This window comes from Malus sylvestris, chromosome 17 (assembly GCF_916048215.2).
Source record: "Malus sylvestris chromosome 17, drMalSylv7.2, whole genome shotgun sequence".
Classification (NCBI taxonomy): domain Eukaryota; kingdom Viridiplantae; phylum Streptophyta; class Magnoliopsida; order Rosales; family Rosaceae; genus Malus; species Malus sylvestris.
In genome coordinates, this window is record NC_062276.1 from 4,797,290 (window position 1) to 4,820,612 (window position 23,323).

The following is a 23,323-nucleotide window of genomic DNA, read 5'->3' on the forward strand; positions in this document are numbered from 1 at the left end:
CTAATGAGCGTAGTAACTTTCTGTGCTTTGATAGTTGGGAGGGACAGAAACCCCGGACGTCATGCAAAGCTTGAAATCTGCACCACCACTAAGCACAGTATCACCTTTCCACCAGTCGGCGCATAGCGCCTGATTACAGCAAAGATCACCGAATTATAAAAAGTAGATTGAATTTTCGAACACTGACGGAAAAAGAAAAGAAAAATGATAGAAAGAATAACATTGCATCTTGTCCTTGTGTGAATCAAAGATAAACAAGGGCCACTGCAAGAGAAAACACTATTATTGAGTAACGAATTTATCTACAGTTCATGCTGGGCAGCGGTCGTGAACTGTTGATAGAAAACAAAAACAAGAAGAAAACATACAGCAGTTCTCGTATCCCACAGCATAACTTTTCCATCATGAGATGCAGAGACTAAATGAAACGGAGACTTGTCATGCCACTTGCACGCCGTAACCCAAGAAGTGTGAGATGAGAAAGTTTTGATAGAAGCAGAGGTTCCTACAAAAATAATAAAAGCTTTTATGTCAGATGCTTGTGTTCTTCAGTTTGTTTGTGTGCATGGAAGAGAGAGAGAGACATGGCCGGCCCTGAGAATTTGGGGGTTCTAGGCGAACCTTCGAAGTGGGGTCCTAAAATTCTCTGATCTCCGGTTCTTTGTGTATTGATTTGTATAAAAAAAAATTTGCTAAATACATAAAAAGTTCTATTTTCACATCAAATATCATTAAAAATTAATATCAAAAGAAGATAAATATACAAACATTATTTAAACATTACATGATTCACGTTTTTAGACACAAATGTACTAAATGTTTGCAGTCAAAAGTTTAAGATTGAGAGTGAAGAACAATAAAACTTGATGATCAAGAGAGTAAATAACAATAAAACTTTATTGACGAGTATAATAAATTCAACGCCAATTGTTTCTATTGTGTTTATTTTTCTTCTTCTAAAATCAACATCACACTAACGAATTGAATACTAAAATAATCCATTGAATACAAAGTTATTGAAAAGAAAAATATATAATTCAAAGTTTTGATTACCTTAAAGTGCAATCTGTAAGACAATATGATAGTTGGTTTAAACATTCAATAGAAATGGAGAGAATGTGAAGTTGGTTTAAACATTTGATAGAAATGGAGAGTTGAGTTTTATAACTTTATATGCATTTGGACAGATGGATTGGCAGTAAATTTGAAAAACAAGAAAAATCTAGTGACTAATAAGGCAGCTTCGTGTTTCAAACTCAACACCCCAAAGAAAAATGAAGCCAACATTTCCACTGCACTAACAAATGAATTATGATATTTCTTACTTTTTTTGTATTTATATGTTAATTACAGGATATAAATTTTTTTTGGGAGCCATTCCGAAGTGGGGGCCCTAGGCGGGCGCCTACTTGGGCTACCCTCAGGGCCGGCCGTGGAGAGAGAGAGAGAGAGAGAGAGAGAGAGAGAGAGAGAGAGAGAGAGAGAGAGAGAGAGAGAGAGAGAGAGAGAACATATCACTTGACTCATCTAACGGACCTGGTTTACGAGGATCCCATACCCTAACAATAGGGTCAGAACCACCAGCAGCAATCAAAGCAGAACCTTCACCTCCAATATCAATGCAGTTGAGTACTTTATCATGGTACTGTCACCAGGAGAATGTTTATCATACAAACATTTATTAACTCTGAGAGAACAAATGCCAGATATTGAGTGATTTGATGCCACAGAACGAATGCAAGCATGATTATGAAAAAGACTTCAGACAACAGAAAACTAAGGCTATTTGTACTTACAATTGTCGACGTGGCTGTGCCTCTCTCGACATTCCACTCTTTAATAGAATGGTCCCATGATGCAGAATAGATTGTTTTAGGCTCTGGCCACTTTACGGAAGATACGCATTGTGTATGACCTACTAGAGAAGAAACAGCCTCTCCTTGTGACGTAATATAATGTACAATAACTATCAATGAACAGGGAAAACAATCTGGCTCACTAAAATCTTAATATTATAATATTTTCATAAGAAAAAAAAATTGTCAAAAAGGACACAAGCTAGTCTAATTTAAAATGAAAATTTTGAAAAAGTAAAGTGACATAGGATGTCAGACCAGGATGATTGATGCAATAATCTTTTAAATCTTAATAAAAAGGAAACATTTCATTTATTTCTAGCTCAACAACTCTCAAAGAAATAACCAAGCAGTTAGACATCCTGTTCAAGGAAATAATTGAACCTCTTTTTCTTACATAGATATTTCCTTTAAATGACAATCTTTCCATTACTTATGGCAGAACCAAAGAAACCATCAAGAATTCACTAGTGCAAAAATTTCAATCGATAACAAAATGTTAAGCCATTTGTTAGGGCTCGGAAGTTGTATATACCGTGTGCACCCCGAGTTAAATATTTAATAAGCCTATCTAGACTTAGTCAACTGGTCACCCCAAAATTATTAAACCCCTTTATAGAAATTAATAAACGCATATCACATACCTCCAACTGCAATTCCTTTTCTTGACCAGTCTTTTTTCTCTTCTTTGTTGACACAGTATCACCTTCTGCATCAGGCTCATTTGTCTGCCATAAATTGATAGTGGAATCCCAAGAGCCTGAACATACCTAAGCATATGTAAGAAGACAAAAGAAAAGGTAAATTATAGACTTATGCCAAATCCCAATCTCACATACATTACTTGTCAAATTATATATTGGAAATTAGAAGTAGACAAGACCATGTTTCCAGAGGTCTGAGCAGCAACACTTTGAACAGCTGCTATATGTCCATGTAAAATTTTGAATGCTCTTATCCTCAAAGGACTTTTTCGGGTCTCTTCTGCATTGAACTTCCCCAAAAAACAAATAATAAAGATTTAGTATACACGTCATACTATCCTTATAAAAACAGTATGGTCGTCCAATTAAGTTCCACAGCCTCAGTGTCCGATCTTTCGAAGCAGTAGCTACGGTAACACTTTCTCCACCTTCATAAAAAAATGAATACCAGCTTAAGCACTTGCGACAAGATAGATACTGGGAACTGCACTACCCAAGCAGCTACCATGTAAAGACCACCTCCCTAACACAAACAGAAATTCATGCACAGAAGTATCCCATTAGACATGAAAAGGTTTTCAAATCCAAAAGCAAAAACAATGAGGATGCCATAATAACTTGGTCCTCTAAAGGCCAGAACTGAAAAATTGTAAGTAGTTGACAGTGCCAACTGACATTCACTAGAGAACTGATAACAACAGTATCCTGGCCATATTCAACAAGGAATAAGCCAATCGTGAACACTTATATCTTGTAGCTACCTTTTGGATTGATTATACTAACTGAAGTAACAGGTCCTCTGTGTCCTTCCAGTATATGTGTACATGCTCCAGGGGCTTTCCACACCCTAAAAGATGATAAATTCAAAAAATCACATATCAAGCTTCCGTATTATGTATCCACATAAGAAATCGCAAGGTACACAAGAAAAGAAAAAAAAATAGTGCAATTACCTTCCCAAGCCATCATAGCAGCCTGTCAAAAAGAACCTGCCACATAATACAAATTACAGGAGTTTCAAACTACTTTAGGGCCAAAACAAGAATATAAAATTTAGAATAATGTTTTCAGAGATAACTTCATATTGTGCCGGGATGCAAGAAAATATATCCAATGAATACCAAACATTTTGAAAAAGGACAATTGGAGGTTTCCTCTGAAGAGATTTGGAGTTGAACTGAAAGGAGCTACTCCATGCTACCTTATTTAATAGTACGAGGACCTAACTAAAACTTCCCAGCTCAGATAAATCACTCTAACTTTAAATTTTATTAGCAACAGATATATCCTTATTGTTTACTTAAATCACCTAGCATCATGTGAACAGTAAATTTATTTGAGAGGTGAAAACCCAAGCCATGCAGATTGTAGGATAAGAAGTGAAGCAATGAAGTACACATTACAAATTGTGATGTGCGTACCTGGGACTAGAACCATCAACTGCACTAACCCATTCATTGTGTAAAGAAGGTTCTTCTTCTTTCCGTGGGACCACAGCCCGTATATATTCGATCTCCAATATCCTCTCCTGTCATAGTCATAAACCCATCATTAGATATCAAATAAGAAGGCGGGTAAAATGACAATGATGAAAATTACTTCTCTCAAATCAGCTTGTTAGAGCAACAAATGCAACCCTAGAGCTGCACTTGACACTAAAGCACCAAAAATAAACCCTAATTCCAAACTCAACCAGTAAATTTAAACGCAAAAATAATCGGTGAAATCAATTTTTCATAGTTGTGAAACCGAAAAAATAATTGAAAAACTCATATTATGTGGCTAACTGGAATAATTTATCCAATTAGCTTAACTCTTGTTGGTTTCTTAGCCCCAGTTTGGATTCAGAACTTCAATACGGGATTTAATGGTATACGGGATGTACAAATCCCAAATCTTTCACGTATCCCATTTGGCAACTCTGAAACTGAATTTCCTGAGTTCAATTTACGCCTAACAAGGTGTAGTTCAGAAAACCCCGCTATCGTTAACCAAGCTGGTAACTTTCTAACTTCCGCTGTTCCAATCCCGTCATTTATTACCATTCTCTCACTTCACTTCTATCCATTCTCTCAGCATTGCTTTCTATTTCACGTTGCTTGCAATTGCATAACATACAGCATTTTATCAGAAAACTTATGCACACAATTCACACAACAAATTACAAATTGCAAATTGAATCCGAAAAATTGGAGATACACACCGCGGAAATGTTCTTGGCAAGAAGGAACTTTTCAATCGACATCCGAACCAGCTCATGCTTGATAAGGAAATCGAAAGGCTCCGATTCCCAATCAGGGTTTCCTGATCACAATCACTAATCAAAGCTTCAGAACACCAAAAAGTAAAATCTTTTTTTTTTCCTCAGACAGCGGCCAATCAGAGAATCAACGGCGGAGGGAAAAACACGTGTAAGCACATGAGAGGCTACCTGATGTAATGAGGTTGTTGACGACGGTGGAGAGGCCGAAGCGGGTGAGACTGGCGGGGATGGAAATGGAGGATTCTGGAACTTTGTAGGGGTGGCCGAGGTCCGTTTTGAAGCGGACGAGGACCAACCGCGATGGCTCTTCGGAATTTCCGTCGGCGTCCATCGCTTTGCTTCTGGTGGAAGAGATTGTAGAGAGAGAAAGAAGAGAGAGAGAGAGAGAGGTGGTAGCAGGTTAGCAGCAGGGTTTAAGACGAAAGCGAGGGAAGGAAACTAGGGTTTAGTAACTGAAAGTAACAAGAGCCGTTCGAAACGCAGCGTTTTGGTTAAGAGAGAATTATTTTTCCAATATTTAGTAGATTTTTGAACCAATAATTATTTAGTTCTTCAATAGTAAATATGAACACAAATAAAATAAGGAATTGTTATTGTGACTAAAAAAAAATCTCATTTTGTACTTCAAACTTTCTATAATTAGAAAGAAAAATACGTGTAGAATGAAATTTTGAAGTGCTAATAACAGTTCTCATAATATATTAGCTAGAGCAATGTTTTGTTCTTGCACCAAGCTCGAATCTTCTCTCGTAGTTTAGATTAATTTAAACTAGAGTGTGAGAAAACATTTGAAGCTTAAAACACACCAATGTTCTAAACGAAATCAAAAATAGAATTGACTATGGATTTGAGCCATAGCACATGGTTTAAAAAACCATAAGATTTTCCCAATCTAAATAAAGTAGGTTTACCGAATAATATCTAGGTCCGGCTACAATAGTGTGTATTACCCAATAGTATAAGTTTTACGCAAGATCTAACTGCTACAAAAATCTATAGTTCTATTAGATTCATATATGCAAGATCTAACTATTAATTTTTCGGACCACTCAATCATATGCACCATTGAACAAACATTGCAATTTTTCTTTCATGTTATGTTAGAAGTGTGAAGAAAAAGTAAGGTTGCAAGTCTCTACAAGTCTCTTGATATTTTACTGAGTGAAAGATGCAAACCAATATTTTGCTATTTTTTGTATTTTTCAACAGAAGTGATATTCGTTGAGGGAAATTCGAACACAAGACTTGTATATCGAACTATTTAATCGTAATTATTTTGTGTCTCTAATATTCATAATATTTCTTGGCTAGCTGTTCAATCTCTTATTCAGATTCAAATTATATAAGAAAATATGATAAATGTGTAAGTCATGGAACTCCAACTATAAAAATAAGTACAACAACAACAACAACAAAACCTCATCCCATTAAGTGGAGTCGGCTGTATGAACTATATAACGCCACTGTGCTCGGTTTTGCGCTAAGTCTTCCATTAGCTCACAACTATAAAAAGAAGTGTTTAAAGAGAAACTTAGTATTGCCAAGAAGAAGAACGGGCCTCTTAGCAGGGAGTAAGTCCTATAATTCTGCCACAAAGGACCAGAGGAGGGATTCTCTCAGCAACGACCGTTCAGAGCAAACCCTGCAATTAGTTTTGCGATGGAGGCGGGATTATCAACGTGAGGGAGATGTCCGCTATCCGGTATTAGCCGCATGATTGCAGACGAAAGCTCACAACGCAGCCTCTGCATTTTGATTATACAACAAGAAGAAGACTCATTAAGGAATGCATATATGTTGACATCTTAGCATGTGTTCCAGTTTCTACTTTATAGCAACCGGCAATGTCAGTGGTCGCACAATATATTTCGCCTCAAGTTTTCCAAAACACTTCAAACAGGCCTATCGAGTATTTGCAACGATTTTGAAGTAGGGTTTGCAATCTCTCGTGCGCTTTTTAAGATTAAGAGAATAAATTAAGTCCTCCATCTTAAAATGATTGCGAAACATGCTTGGTTTAAGTACGACAGGAAAAGTTTAGTAGCAGGTAGGAGCTCAAAACTCACCAATATTTGTTTGTAGCTGATAATATTGTCTTGCTCGCTGCAAATCACTAGTACTTTCTGCTTCACCTGTAAAATAAGGTTTCAGAATACAAGCTTACTATTGCCTACCCGACCTGCCGAATTTTGCATACCACTTATATACCGTACTCATTAAGATGGCGAGAGTTTACCTGTTTTATTTGGGAAACGACATTATAGCCTCCGCTACTCATAAAACTGACTGTTGCATCTTTCCACCAAGGCAGCAGACAGTGTAAGCGTCCGACCTAAATATGGCACGATCTCTGTTAGCTTTCCATTACACATACTTCAAAAATCTAAGACAAAGATGCCAAGATAAAAATTTCGACAATATACTAGATGCCTGTTTCAGTTGGAAACTTGAGTATATTAACAGAAATATTATCTTACATTAGTCCAATCAAAGGTTGTAGCTAATGAAATGTCGTTGAAGGCCAGCATATTTGCGTAGAAGCGTAGAGGGGTGCTCTTCAATAAAGAAACCTGGTGAATAAAAAGATCAGAACATTAGGCAAGCAAGCTAAGAGAATTCACATAGGGTTGAAATACCACTGTAAGGGGACACCAACCCCAGCGTAGGCCGCAGCTTTAGGTAGCTTTGCCATGTCTCCGGTGCCTTCTGCGTAGACGCTTGCGTTGATTAAAACCAGCTTTTCAACCTGAAAATAGAAAACAAGAATTAAATTTATCAAATGGACACTATATAATTTCTGAAACAACGCATCTAGAGCTAAGGAGCTCAATATGATAGACACTCACAGCTACTGGATAGTGGTATGCAAAGTCAATTGCAACAGAACCACCGAGGCTTGGCCCAACTAATACCATCGGTCTTCTGATGTAGGACTTCCAAAACTATAATTCGAATGTGAAATCCAGTTATATCTCCGAGCTCAAACAATAAGATTAGATTCGAATTTTCTCAACAGATGATGAAAAATGTAGACCATTTTCGACTTAAAGTAATTAACATAACAAAATATCAAAACCATTGCAGATAGACCGAAACAATATTCACTGGAGCAACAAAAGAATAAAGAAAAGAATATCACACTCAATATATACCTGATAGAGGTGATGCCGCTTGGTTGCCGCGCTGCATGGTGGACACCTTTCTAGTACAGATAACAGATAACAAATGATTAAACGGATGAACATTAAGCACTTGTTGCTAGAAAGAGACTGGAAGTATATAATCATATCCAGCCGGAAAAAAAAAAAAAAAAAAAACAATGAGGAAAAGGCGGGTAAACGAACCTAAATCAGAGAAGCCCCACCCAAGAACATCAACAGCCCAAGCCTCCAAACCGGCCTCTTCAAGCAGAGGGTACGCGCACCTCCATTCTAAACAAGAACTAAAAGATACAAACATGACGAAACATGTTCAGCACAAAATCACCTTGTAACGGGTCAATCTGCAATTAGCAAGCATTACAAACCTGTCAAAGCAATGGAGGAGAACCACCGGATTGATCTCACTTTGTTTTAGAGGCCTTACACAACTACTCATGATACAACTTTCCGACGACCCAATCTGCAATCGCAACCGGCTTGCCCCATTAGTCACACTATGTTAGTACGGGTAATACCCCTACATTAAAGAGAGAAATGAGAAAAGATTCAAAGTCAATGAGTAACTTCAAAATGGACAAGAAAATTGAGAATCATCAGTTCATCACATGCCACGTGCCACATACAGTTTCAATGAATATTTGAACTCAATCACATATTGAAAATCCTAGTTCCGTCACTGATCGCAACTAAAGTTTTATTAAACAAAAACTTGGAAAAATTAGTACCTTTAGATTGATTATTTTGTATTCACAAACCATAGTTTCATGCAAAGAATATTCCCACCATATGGAAATGACTATTATCACCTTGTATCGATCACTCCAAAGTTGAGTGAGTTCACTGTTCACCATCCCACAAAAGGCAAAAAGTACTTATTCCTTTCGTTGAATCACAACAAATAATCAAGTAAAAACAAAAATGCACTTATTCAACCACTTCCCAGTTTTGGCTGCATGCTCAAGTACTTCCCAGCTTTTGAGTCAGATGTTCTCGAAGAAGATGATGAAAATGATAAGAACAGAGAATCCCCTTAATCGGTAGAAAATTGATTTCGCACATTCATTTTCTTCTTAAAACTTCTTAAGAAGTACACAAAAAAATAATAATAATAGCATGCGAAAATCATCTTCAGAATAAGCCCAAGTACTTTATGAAAAAATACATCGTAATTAGTGGCATTAAGCATACATGTGTTATAACTTATATGTGGATTAGACCAGTTTACGAGTTCATCAAACTCCCTCTAGTTCTAAATTAGTGAATTAGAGTAGTTTAAACTATTGTCTTCGTAAAGAAACGAAATTAGTCAGATTAACAAAAATGAGAACGAGATTAGTGGGTTACCGACACAGGGAGCCTCTCCATCCTCTGAGCCAACTTTCTGGCATATGGGTCCTTAATTTTCTCAACCTCCTTTGGAAGGAACGATGGGAACCCATTATTTGTACCTGCACCCCTCATATTGATCACCACACTCCTAAAGCTTCCATCTTTCTTTGCCATTAACGTACCCACCACTGCTTCCGGCGGTGGCGACGGTGGCGCAGAACACCACATTAGCGGCATCATTCTGATTCTTCCGTTGATCTGGCAGCAGCAGAATGCCGTGCGGATTGTGCAGCTGGTTTTTGCTTTCCACTGGAAGTGAAAAACTAGAGAGAGAGAGAGAGAGTGTGTGTGCTGTCAAATAGAAAAACAAACAAAACAGAAAGGAGAGGGGATTTCTACTTGGATTGCTTAGGGCGTGACAGCACAGCAAGGTGCTCAGAAATTTGTCAACTTTTATAGCCGTAGTTTCGTTGAACGGCTTGTATCAATTTAAGAAGAGCAACTAACATTAAACACATTAACAGTTACGTCTCATCCTGATTTACAAACTTGATGGCGAACTCGTCTAAATTTACCTTACGTGCAAACCTCCGACAACTGGATGATAAAAGTTAATTTAGGTAGACAAGGGGTGTCAGATGTCAAATTTTGAGATGGGCTAAGTCTTCATACTATATATGCTATGTGTGCGGGAGCAGCAACTCGTATAAGGCAAGTAACTCAATCGCATGACATTAACATGGATTAGATGATCAACTAAATATAGAGAATCTTGCTATATTGTGAGGGGTGTCGGACGAGAAATTTTTCAAAGTCACTGGTATTCAAACGGATACTCTACGTTGAGAAGTTCGAGTTCCGATCTGTGCATAGGCTCTTAAATTTCAGGTAGATGGGTCATGGGCCCATTCCAACAACACCGATATTGTCTTCACTTGGTCACCTGCTCAATCCGTCATGTATGAGGTTTTAATACAAAAGGCCTCGATGTTAGTTAGAGTAGAGTAATTCTATTTAAAAGGCTTGTTCTCAAGCTCCATGGTCGATGTGGTACAGAGGAATTCTAACATAGGTAGTGATCATAGAAGGGTTGATCAGAGGACTTGACATCTTCTACAATGGAGTGGGAGTTCCATGGGAAGAGGGAAATTCAAAAAAAGAGAAAGAAAAGAAGAAGATTGAATGGATTATCCTGAACCCACCAGCACTATCGCACGAACCATTTATGATGACCGCATCTAGGTGGATTATGGTGTGTCATAAAATAAGTGGAGGGGCACGAAAAGAATATGTTTTTGTCACTGTAACGAAGTTGAATCTTATACAGACTTGATATGTTAATTTTATTTTAGTTTAGTTTAGTTTTAGTTTAGTTTGAAATGCAAATTTTGCGCTACTACTGATATTTCCAGTTGCATTGGCATAAAAGTCGCAGTGGTGTTGATGGTTGAAAATTGGCTGTCGACGTTGTTGGAGCAACTATGGGTCTGTTCTTGCTCATGGAATCCGTGGAGCAAGTCTAGCTCAATACTTGCTAATGAAACATAATATTTACAACTACCTTTTTCTATCCTTTTCCTCCTGTACCCTTCCAAGACGCAGTACGCAAAAACAACAATATTATAGAGAGTCGCTTGTTGACTACATGACGCATTCTTTCTCCTCTTTTATATGAGCTTAAGATTGGCAGTGTAAGATAAATTTATACAGACGAAGTTAAGACACAGTACACAACTAACCTTGTATTTTTTCACATAAACCTTCACTTTTTTTGGTTATTTAGCTGTTAGTTTTTGTTGTGCGAGAAAAGTGAAGGTTTATGTAAAAAATTCTTTGGGATTCAGCTTTGCCCCGACCAGGTTCACAGGTCATCAATATAACCATTGATACAACGGTCAATCCCTCTCATATGATGGGCACAACTGGTCTCACGCGGGTTCTACCACCGGTCATGTGTTAAGTACAACTGGTGAACACGAGAATTTATCCATGAAAATAGACAAATAAAGGAACGACTAAATCAAGTAGTTGGAAAATAAATGAGGTTGAAGAAGTGAGAAAAACAGAAAACAGTAGATTTTTACTAGGTCTGCTGCAGTGGTGCAAAATACTCGTTCAATGTCACTTGTATTTGTAATTTGAACGGGGTTCTAGGGAGGCACTCAGCCCTTAGGGCTTCTTCTCATCCACAAAATCATAGTACCTCTCCATTTATATCTCCAACCACCACTAGGGACCTATCATTACATTACAGGACATTGATGGCATTTCCTAATAAAAGCAAACTTTTCCAGGGACCTACAGGTTATAAAATTTCTTCGGAGATTCAGCTTTGCCTCGACTTGGATCACATGTCACCAATATAACTATTGATACAACGATCCAGTCCCCCTTTTATGATGGGCACAACTGGTCTCATGCGGGTTCTACCACCCTGTCATGTGTCAAATACAACTAAATCAAGTAGTTGGAAAATAAATGAAGTTGAAGAAGTGAGAAAACAGAAAACACTAAATTTTACTAGATCATGCTGCGATGGTGCAAAATACTCGTCCAATGTCACTTGTATTTGTAATTTGAACAGGGTTCTTTGGAGGCATGACTTAGCCCTTAGGGCTTCTTCTCAGCCACAAAAATCATAGTACCTCTCCATTTATATCTCCAACCACCACTAGGGACCTAACATTACACTACAGGACATTGATAGCATTTTATAACAATAGCAAACTTTTCCAGGGACCTACATTAGACCTGGCAGTTTCTAACACGATACGAAAACAACACGAAAATAATAGGTTTCGGGTTAACACGATAACTTATCAGGTCATTATCTGGTGACCCGTTAAGAACCCGTTAATAATGGGTTCTTAACGGGTATACATGTGGGTAGCCCGTTTCGACCCGTTAAGAAAAAATTTATTTTGATAATTTTAAAGTTTAATTACTAAAAGATTTATTATAGCCATATTAATCTATACAATATATTCTATATTAAATATATAGTTTTGTATTATTATTCTATATAAGTTTTTAAAAAAAAGTTTTAGTCATTATTTATTTTTATTATGAGAGTTCCTTATTATCATTATTAGGATAAATTTTACTTAACATGTTGTTGTCCAAAATTAAAATAAACTAATATAGTATTTGTATAGGTAAGCACTAAGAAGACATGCATACAAGTATAAAAAATGTGAAAGAATATATAAACACTAGTGATTCATCATTATTCCTCCACGAGTAGATAATGGTTACACTTACATTATCGTTTAGATTTTTAAAATCCTCCAAACCTTCATGAATAATGTTTTTTATTTGAGGGAAAAATTAATAAAATTAATAATAATTATTGTAGAAGTGTAAAAAATGTATAAAATAAATAATAAAAAATATATATATATATATATATATATATATATATATATAATCACTCATAATGACAACTTTACAACTTTTATGAAGGGGTCAGCTTCGAAATCCAACACTATAATTCATAAACCTTAAATTTATATTTAACCGTCGATTGTCATTTACGCTTTATTCTTCTTACTAAATTTCGTTTTTTAAATTTTCTTTTTTGAAAACATGATCATATGGCGGATGTAAGAAGATGAACGGTTCAGATCTTTGATCATTTCGATATTTATGGTTAACTGAAATATGAGTCGATGTCATATAATTTGTAGAAACTTTATAAACATTAAGTAATATTTTCACTAACCATATAACTCTGAATATAATATCAACGATCCAAACCGTTCATCTTCCTACATCCTCTAATAGATCAAGTTTTCAAAAAAGAAAATCTGAAAAAAACAAAATTTGATGAGAATTGTTTATATCATACTTAGGGCCTCCGTATTTAGATCTCGTACAAATACTCGGAGGACTTAAATGTAATTATGTAATAAAGGAATGAGGCAAATATGTAATAAGTGAAGAGCCCTTATTCTATAAAACGACTCCTCACCCTCATAATTGGGGGATGCCATTTCTGAGGCCACACCCTCACCCTCTCAAAGCTCTCACTCTCATAGAGAAGCTCTCTCTCTCCCTCAGAAATACAATAATCAGTGTGGACGTAGCCCAAACATTAGGGTGAACCACGATACATCTTGTGTTATTTACATTTCTTGCAGATTCACGGTCGGATTTACGTTGTTCCAATACCTCCGGTTTTGTGCATCAACATTTGGCGCCGTCTGTGGGAATCGATAAGAAAAGTTGTGTCGGTTCTCTTTCTTTTTTTCATCTCCGCCGTGAATCTGCAAACAACTTCCAGTACTATCAAATGGTCGCCTTACAACTCTTCTCATTATTTTTACTTTTCGTGATTTTCTTCTTCCATCCAACAGCTACGAAAACAAAAAGAAACCCAGAAAATTTTGAGCATATATTCTTTGACTTGACTCAAGCATTTTCAGATCTACTAACCTTCTTTCCGTGGGACCACAGCCCGTATATATTTGATCTCCAATATCCTCTCCTGTCATAGTCACAAACCCATCACCTAAATCAGAGAAGCCCCACCCAAGAACATCAACAGCCCAAGCCTCCAACCCGGCCTCTTCAAGCAGGGGGTACGCACACCTCCATTCTAAACAAGAACTAAAAGATACAAACATGACGAAACATGTTCAGCACGAAATCACCTTGTAACGGTCAATCTGCAATTTGCAAGCATTACAAACCTGTCAAAGCAATGGAGGAGAACCACCGGATTGATCTCACTTTGTTTTCGTGGCCTTACACAACTACTCATGATACAACTTTCCGACGACGCAATCTGCAATTGCAACCGGCTTGCCCCATTAGTCAAAATAAAAATCACCGCCTAGGCGCTAGACGGCTGGCCACCGCCCCGATTAATGCCTAGGCGTTTGAAAATTAAGAAATGACGCTTAGACCTGTTGAGGCACCCGTTAGACCCGCCTAGGTCGCGACTCAATTAGACATACAATATATAACTTTAATTTCACATTTTATTTTTTACAGTAAATTGTAAGAAACTTGTTGCATACTTAAATGAACACACATTATATCCTTGGTCCCCACGTTTTCATTATGTTCCAATACTTCATATGTCTTCTATTTTGTAGTTTATAATGAAATTATATATATTTTAAATATAAGCTAACACTTATTTATGCGAAATATAATAGATTTACTTAAGTTCGCCTAGGCGCTAGGCCCTAACCTGCCGCCCGATTAGCGCCTAGGGTCTTTTAGAACCTTGGGCAGGGGTAATACCCCTACATTAAAGAAAGAAATGAGATATTATTCAAAGTCAATGAGTAACTTCAAAATGGACGAGAAAATTGGCAATCATCAGTTCATCACATGCCGTACTAGTTTGGTACTAAAGTGCTTTTATAAAAAGTGAGTATAAAAAAAAACTGAGCTAAAAAAGGTATTTGGTAAACACTTAAAAACAGCTTATTTTCATAGTTTTAGATGAAAAAAACTGAAAACGTGAAACAATAAAAATGAGCTTATTCTCACAGCACAGCAGAAACAATTTTTTTTTTCAAAGCACAACAATACCAAACCAATCCGCCATGTGCCACATACAATTTCAATAAATATTTCAACTCAATCACATACTAAAAATCCTACTTCCGTCACTGATCGCAACTAAAGTTTTATTAAACAAAAACTTGGAAAAAATAGTACCTTTAGCTTGATTATTTTGTATTCACAAACCATAGTTTCATGCAAAGAATATTCCCACCATACGGAAATGACTATTATGACCTTGTATCGTTCACTCCAAAGTTGAGTTGAGTTCACCGGAAAAGGATCTATGGAATCCTAGGATCCCGTAATCGTGACCGTTTATCGTACATTATGCGGTCAGAAATCATTTCAAAATTTAAAATTTAAAATTAAATATAAATAGTATATAACAAAAATTGACTGCACGATGTACGATGAACGGTCACGATTACAGATGTCTGGATCCCCACGAAAAGAATCTGTCAAGGATCAGATCCTTTTCCGAGTTCACCATCCCACGAACGGCAAAAAGTACTTATTCCTTTCGTTGAATCACGTCAAATAATAAGGTAAAAACAAAATTGACTTATCCAACCACTTCCCAGTTTTGGCTGAAAGCTCAAGCACTTCCCAGCCTTGGAGTTAGACGTTCTAGAAGAAGATGATGAAAATGATAAGAATAGAGAATCCATTTAATCCGTAGAAAAATTGATTCCCTTACATTCATTTTCTTCTCAAAAGGTACACAAAAATAAAAATAAAAATAAAAATAAAAATAAAAATGGCATGCGGAAATCATCTTCAGAATAAACCCTCCAAGTTCTTCATGAAAAAATGTACATCATAATTAGTGGCATTAAGCATACATGGGTTATACTTGGATTAGACCAGTTTACGAGCTCATCAAACTCCCACTCCCTCTAGTTCTAAATTAGTAAATTAGAGTAGTTTAAACTAAGGTCTTTGTAAAGAAACGAAATTAGTGAGATTAACAAAAATGAGGAGATTAGCGCGTTACCGGCACAGGGAGCCTCTCCATCCTCTGAGCCAACGTTCTGGCATATGGGTCCTTAATTTTCTCAACCTCCTTTGGAAGGAACGATGGGAACCCATTATTTGTACCTGCACCCCTCATATTGATCACCACACTCCTAAAGCTTCCATCTTTCTTTGCCATTAACGTACCCACCACCGCTTCCGGCGGTGGCGACAGTGGGGCAGAAGACCACATTAGCGGCATCATTCTGATTCTTCCGTTGATCTGGCAGCTGCAAAGCAGAATGCCGTGCGGATTGTGCAGCTGGTTTTTGCTTTCCACTGAAATGAAAAACTAGAGAGAGAGAGTGTGTGCTGCCAAAAAGAAAAACAAAACAAAACATGAAGGAGAGGGGATTTCTACTTGGATTGCTTAGGGCGTGACAGCACAGTAAGGTGCTCAGAAATTTGTCAACTTTGACGGCCGTAGTTTCGTTGAACGGCTCACGTCTCATCCTGATTTACGCACCTGATGGTGAACTCGTCTAAATTTACCTTACGTGCAAACCTCCGACAACTCGATGATAAAAGTGAATTTAGGTAGACAAGGGGTGTCAGATGTCAAATTTTGAGATGGGCTAAGTCTTCATACTGTATATGCTATTTTTCTCTCAAAAAAAGCATGGGTTTGTTCTTGTGTGGAGCAGCAACTCGTATAAGGCAACTAACTCAATCGCATGACATTAACATGGATTATGATCAACTAAATATAGAGAATCTTGCTATATTTTAAGGGGTGTCGGACGAGAAATTTTTCAAAGTCACCGGTATTCAAACGGATACTCTACGTTGAGAAGTTTGAGTTCTGATCTGTGCATAGGCAGTGATCATAGAAGGGTCGATCAGAGGACTTGACATCTTCTTCAATGGTGTAAAGAGGGGGAGTTCCATGGGAAGAGGAAAATTCAAAAAAAGAGAAAGAAAAGAAGATTGAATGGATTATCCCGAACCCCGCCTTGCACGAACCATTTATGATGACCGTATCTAGGTGGATTGTGGTGTGTCATAAAATAAGTGGAGGGGCACAAAAACAATATATTTTTGTCACTGTAACGAAGTTAAATCTTGTACAGACTTGATATGTTAATTTTAGTTTAGTTTAGTTTAGGTTAGTTTGAAATGCAAATTTTGGGCTACTACTGATATTTCAGTTGCTTTGTCATAAAAGTCGCATTGGTGTTGATGGTTGAAAATTGGACGCTGGTGGAGCAACCCTTGGTCTGTTCTTGCTCATGGAATCCGTGGAGCAAGTCTAGCTCAATACTTGTTGATGGAACATAATATTTAAAACTACCTTTTTCTAACATTTTCCTCCCGTACCCTTCCTAGACGCAGTACGCAAAAACAACAATATTATAGGGAGTCGCTTGTCGACTACCTGACGCACTCTTCCCCCTTTTTTATTCAGACTTAGAACCGGTAGTATAAGATAAACTTATACAGGCAAAATTAAGACGCAATACACAACTAACCTTGTATTTTATCACATAAACCTTCACTTTTTCGGTTATTTAGCTGTTAGTTTTTGTTGAGCGAGAAAAGTGAAGGTTTATGTAAAAAGGGTGTGATATCCACACATCCTATTTTACTTCTCACACACTTTTTTAATTTTCCGCCGTCGGATCGGATGAATTGAAAAAGATCAAGGGACATAAATTATCAAGGGGTGTGAGAAGTAAAATGGGGTGTGTGGATAGCACACCCCTATGTAAAAATTTCTTTGAAGATTCAGCTTTGCCCCGACCAGGCTCACAAGTCATCAATATAACCATTGATACAACGGTCCAGTCCCTCTCATATGATGGGCACAACTGGTCTCACGCGGGTTCTACTACCGGTCATGTGTTAAATACAGCTAGTGGACACAAGAACTTCTCCATGAAAATAGACAAATAAAGGAAGAACTAAATAAAGTAGTTGGAAAATAAATGAGGTTGAAGAAGTGAGAAAAACAGAAAACAGTAGATTTTACTAGATCATGCTGCAATGGTGCAAAATACTCGTTCAATGTCACTTGTATTTGTAATTTGAACGGGGTTCTTTGGAGGCATGACTCAGCCCTTAGGGCTTCTTCTCAGCCACAAAAATCAGACATAGTAGCTCTCCATTTATATCTCCAACCACCACTAGGGACCTACCATTACATTGATGGCATTTTATAATAAAACCAAACTTTTCCAGGGACCTACATGTAATACAAGTTAGCAGTCCTACCAATTCTCGGTGGTTCAAGTGGTAAGGAGCTTGTTGCCCTTAAGCAAGATCTCGAGTTCGAGCCTTGCGAGCCTCCCCCAAATCAGGTCCGACTCGGCTCGAGGGATTAGTCCTCGGCAATATGCGGGGGATACCCTGGATTCATCCAAAAAAAGTTAGCAGTCCGGTCCTTGAGTCCTTGTCAAATGTGAACTTCTGTTAACCTGGACTGGACCAGAAAAAATGAAATACAATGTACTTTGGGACTCCATGTTGTTTGGCTCTTGTAGATCTCTTCGAACACAAGATAAAAGCTGCAGATCCTTTACTTGAGGGTTTTTGAGATAGAATTTGAACCGGGATTCTGAATGCCCTCCTCTTTGAGCAAATTAAGGATGGAACTCCAACTAGATCTCTGATAGTTCAATGCTTGCAGTTGAACTTTCCCGTTGCACTTCCTAAGCCAGCCGTCTCCGAAAATCGGCCTCAGTTCATCCCCCTTAACCTTCTGAGCCATGTACCGTAGATTGTTCATCAAAATTACGTGGTGCAAGGAAGGATCCTTATATAACCTGGACTTTTCGTCAAGGTTGCCTTCCAGAGTTCAAGTAAGTGATCGGAAGTGGCGAACCATTGGGAAAATTCTGCCTGGAGAATCAGTGCCTCGTCTGAGGTAGGACTCGTGTCAGGCGACAGCGAAATGGAATCAGCATCAGCACTGTCCTCAAAGAGAAAATTAAGGGTCTCTCCATAGTCTGTGAGAATCCTCAAGTAATTCATCACATATTTGGTGAGAGGATGTATTCCTCCTCCAGCAACAGGGTTACTAAATGTTGCCTTCACAGACTCACCCAATTTCATCAGAACCACATGAGATTCAATTCTTACAGAAGTATCCCATTAGAGGTTTCCTCTGAAGAGATTTGGAGTTGAACTGAAAATTATACTTTCCAAGAGAGCTACTCCATGCTACCTTATTTAATAGTACGAGGACCTAACTACAACTCCCCAGCTCAAATAAATTACTAACTTTAAATTTTATTAGCAACAGATATATCCTTATTTTTTACTTACATCACCTAGCATCATGTGAACGGTAAATTTATTAGCCATGCAGATTGTAGGATAAGAAATGAAGCAATGAAGTACACATTACAAATTGTGATCTGCGTACCTGGGACCACAGCCCATATATTTGATCTCCAATATCCTCTCCTGTCATAGTCACAAACCCATCAATAGATATCAAATAAGAAGGCGGATAAAATGACAATGATGAAAATTACTTCTCTCAAATCAGCTTGTTAGAGCAACATATGCAACCCTAGAGCTGCACTTGACACTAAAGCACAAAAAATAAACCCTAATTCCAAACTCAACCAGTAAATTTAAACGCAATAAATAATCGGTGAAATCAATTTTTCATAGTTGTGAAACCAAAAAAATAATTGAAAAACTCATATTATGTGGCTAACTGGAATAATTTATCCAATTAGCTTAACTCTTGTTGGTTTCTTAGCCCCAGTTTGGATTCAGAACTTCAATACGGGATTTAATGGTATACGGAATGTACAAATCCCAAATCTTTCAAGTATCCCATTTGGCAACTCTGAAACTGAATTTCCTGAGTTCAATTCACGCCTAACAAGGTGTAGTTCAGAAAACCCCGCTAACGAATGGAAATCGATGTTTCTTTTTCTCAAAGTTTACTTCAGTTTGTTTTAAGATGGAACAAGTAAATTACAAATCTGCAGTGAAACCCTATCATTAACCAAGCTGATAACTTTCTAACTTCCGCTGTTCCAATCCCGTCATTTATTACCATTCTCTCAGTTCACTTTTATCCATTCTCTCAGCATTGCTTTCTATTTCACGTTGCTTGCAATTGCATAACATACAGCATTTTATCAGAAAACTTAAGCACACAATTCACACAACAAATTGCAAATTGAATCCGAAAAATTGGAGATACACACCGCGGAAATGTTCTAGGCAAGAAGGAACTTTTCAAGCCACATCCGAACCAGCTCATTCTTGATAAGGAAATCGAAAGGCTCCGATTCCCATTAAGGGTTTACTGATCACAATCACCAATCAAAGCTTTAGAACACCAAAATGTAAAATCCTTTTTTTAGAGAATCAATCGCGGAGGGAAAAACACGTGTAAGCACATGAGAGGCTACCTGATGTAATGAGGTTGTTGACGACGGTGGAGAGGCCGAAGCGGGTAAGACTGGCGGGGATGGAAATGGAGGATTCTGGAACTTTGTAGGGGTGGCCGAGGTCCGTTTTGAAGAGGACGAGGACCAACAGCGACGGCTCTTCAGAATTTCCGTCGGCTTCCATCGCTTTGCTTCTGGCGGAAGAGATTGTAGAGAGAGAAAGAGGAGGAGGAGGTGGAGGTGGAGAGAGAGAGAGAGAGAGAGAGAGAGAGGTGGTAGCAGGGAAGGAAACTAGGGTTTAGTAACTGAAAGTAACAAGAGCCGTTCGCAACGCACCGTTTTGGTTAAGAGAGAAAATTATTTTTCCAATATTTAGTGGATTTTTGAACCAATAATTGTTTAGTTCTTTAAAATATATGATAGTAATTTAGTAAATAAGAAGACAAATAATATATTAGCTAGAGCAATGTTTTGTTCCTGCACCAAGCTCGAATCTTCTCTCGTTGTTTAAATTAATTTAAAGTACAATGTGAGTAAACATTTAAAGCGTAAAACACACCAATGTTCCAAATGAAACCTGAATTATCCGAATATCGGAAGTAGAAATAAATTTGACTATGGATTTGAGCCATAGCTGTCACATCCCGGCCCGGGGTGGATCACTTCCCGGGCCATCTTCACCACCGTAGCACGATATTGTCCGTTTTGGGCTTACCATTCCCTCACGGTTTTGTTTTTGGGAATTCACGAGCAACTTCCTAGTGGGTTACCCACCCATCCTGGGAGTGCTCTGGCCTTCTTCTCGCTTAACTTCGGAGTTCCGACGGAACCCGAAGCCAGTGAGCTCCCAAAAGGCCTCGTGCTAGGTAGGGATGGGAATATACATTTAAGGATCACTCCCCTGGGCAATGTGGGATGTTACAATCCACCCCCCTTATGGGCCCGACGTCCTCGTCCGCACACTTCCGGCCAGGGATTGGCTCTGATACCATTTGTCACATCCCGACCCGGGGTGGATCACTTCCTGGGCCATCTTCACCACCGTAGCACGATATTGTCCGCTTTGGGCTTACCATTCCCTCACGGTTTTATTTTTGGAAACTCACAAGTAACTTCCCAATGGGTCACCCATCATGGGAGTGCTCTGGTCTTCTTCCCGCTTAACTTCGGAGTTCCGACGGAACCCGAAGTCAATGAGCTCCCAAAAGGCCTCGTGCTAGGTAGGGATGAGAATATACATTTAAGGATCACTCCCCTGGGCGATGTGAGATGTTACAATCCACCCCCCTTAGGGGCCCGACGTCCTCGTCGGCACACTTCCGACCAGGGATTGGCTCTGATACCATTTGTCACATCCTGGCCCGGGGCGGATCACTTCCCGGGTCATCTTCACCACCGTAGCACGATATCGTCCGTTTTGGGCTTACCATTCCTTCACGGTTTTGTTTTTTGGAACTCACGAGCGACTTCTCAGTGGGTCACCCATCCTAGGAGTGCTCTGGCCTTCTTCTCGCTTAACTTCGGAGTTCCGACAAAACCCGAAGCTAGTGAGCTCCCAAAAAGCCTCGTGCTAGGTAGGGATGAGAATATACATTTAAGGATCACTCCACTGGGAGATGTGGGATGTTACAATAGCTCATGGTTTAAAAAAACCGTACGGTTTTCCTGATCTATATAAAGTAGGTTTACCGAATGATACCTAGGTCTAGCTACAATAGCGCATATTATTCAATAGTATAAGTTTTACGCAAGATCTAACTGTTACAAAAATTTATTGTTCTATTAGATTCATATATGCAAGATCTAACTATTAATTTTTCGGATCACTCAATCATACGCACCACATAACAAACATTGCAATTTTTCTTTCATATTATGTTAGAAGTGTGAAGAAAAAATAAGATTGCAAGTATCTACAATTCTGTTGATATTTTACTGAGCGAAAGATGCAAACCAATATTTTTTGTATTTTTCAATAGAAGTGATATTAGTTAAGGGAAATTCGAACACAAGACTTGTATACCGAACTATTTAATTCTAATTATTTTTTGTCTCTAATATTCATAATATTTCTTGGCTAGTTGTTCAATCTCTTATTCAGATTCACATTATATAAACAAATATCATAAATGTTAAGTCCTGGAACTACAACCACAACTATAAAAATAAGTACAACGACAACAACGAAGCCTAGTGGGGTCGGCTATATGAACTATATAACGTCATTACGCTTGGTTTTGCGCTAAATCTTCCTTTAGCTCACAACTATAAAAGGAAGTGTTTAAAGAAAAACTTAGTATTGCTAAGAAGAAGAACTGGCCTCTTAGCAGGGAGTAAGTCCTATAATTCTGCCACATAGGACCAGAGGAGGGATTCTCTCAGCAATGACCGTTCCGAGCAAACCCTGCAATTAGTTTTGCGATGGAGGCGGGATTATCAACGTGAGGGAGATGTCCGCTATCCGGTATTAGCCGCATGATTGCAGACGAAAGCTCACAACGCAGCCTCTGCATTTTGATTACAACAAGAAGAAGACTCATTAAGGAATGCATATATGTTGACATCTTAGCATGTGTTCCTATTTCTACTTTATAGCAATCGGCAATGTCAGTGGTCGCACAATATATTTCGCCTCAAGTTTTCCAAAACGCTTCAAACAGGCCTATCGAGTATTTGCAACGATTTTGAAGTAGGGTTTGCAATCCCTCATGCGCTTTTTAAGATTAAGAGAATAAATTAAGTTCTCCGTCTTAAAATGATTGCGAAATATGCTTGGTTTAAGTACGACAGGAAAAGTTAAGTAGCAGGTAGGAGCTCAAAACTCACCAATATTTGTTTGTAGCTGATAATATTGTCTTGCTCGCTGCAAATCACTAGTACTTTCTGCTTCACCTGTAAAATAAGGTTTCAGACTACAAGCTTCCTATTGCCTACCCGACTTGCCGAATTCTGCGTACCACTTATATACCCTACTCACTAAGATGGCGAGAGTTTACCTGTTTTATTTGGGAAACGACATTATAGCCTCCGCTACTCATAAAACTGACTGTTGCATCTTTCCACCAAGGCAGCAGACAGTGTAAGCGTCCGACCTAAATATGGCACGATCTCTGTTAGCTTTCCA

General features: G+C 38.2%; 2 protein-coding genes, 1 long non-coding RNA gene and 2 pseudogenes across 9 annotated transcripts in view; 1 reads left to right on the forward strand and 4 right to left on the reverse strand.

The window, feature by feature from the left end:
* LOC126610941 (ribosome biogenesis protein WDR12 homolog) lies at positions 1-5,215 on the reverse strand (annotated as a pseudogene).
* Positions 4,379-19,828, forward strand: LOC126610943 (uncharacterized). The gene is made up of 2 exons (XR_007618651.1): positions 4,379-4,521; positions 19,687-19,828. It is a non-coding gene; the product is annotated as an uncharacterized LOC126610943 (long non-coding RNA).
* LOC126610936 (uncharacterized) overlaps positions 6,123-23,323 on the reverse strand; it is a 21,387-nt gene continuing 4,186 nt past the window's right edge. The window contains exons 1-11 of one of the 7 annotated variants that reach the window (XM_050279104.1): positions 16,340-17,669; positions 9,329-9,888; positions 8,350-8,444; positions 8,168-8,265; positions 7,976-8,025; positions 7,670-7,765; positions 7,480-7,569; positions 7,301-7,393; positions 7,060-7,155; positions 6,890-6,955; positions 6,123-6,568 (exon numbers count right to left, since the gene is read on the reverse strand). In XM_050279104.1, the coding sequence (XP_050135061.1) occupies positions 6,440-6,568; positions 6,890-6,955; positions 7,060-7,155; positions 7,301-7,393; positions 7,480-7,569; positions 7,670-7,765; positions 7,976-8,025; positions 8,168-8,265; positions 8,350-8,444; positions 9,329-9,553 (1,038 nt within the window). In that variant the 5' untranslated portion in view covers positions 9,554-9,888; positions 16,340-17,669 and the 3' untranslated portion in view covers positions 6,123-6,439. Of the gene's footprint in view, positions 6,569-6,889; positions 6,956-7,059; positions 7,156-7,300; positions 7,394-7,479; positions 7,570-7,669; positions 7,766-7,975; positions 8,026-8,167; positions 8,266-8,349; positions 8,445-9,328; positions 10,100-13,823; positions 13,922-14,004; positions 14,100-15,827; positions 17,670-22,268; positions 22,707-23,025; positions 23,092-23,195; positions 23,292-23,323 lie in introns of those variants that run through there. The other 6 variants (XM_050279106.1, XM_050279109.1, XM_050279105.1 and 3 more) reach the window with 6 other exon arrangements.
* LOC126610927 (exocyst complex component EXO70E2-like) overlaps positions 17,795-23,323 on the reverse strand; it is a 14,468-nt gene continuing 8,939 nt past the window's right edge. The window contains exon 3 of the mRNA XM_050279092.1: positions 17,795-18,609. Coding sequence (XP_050135049.1) covers positions 18,363-18,609 — 247 coding nt within the window. The 3' untranslated portion in view covers positions 17,795-18,362. The remainder of the gene's footprint in view (positions 18,610-23,323) is intronic.
* On the reverse strand, positions 19,425-20,578 carry LOC126610940 (ribosome biogenesis protein WDR12 homolog; annotated as a pseudogene).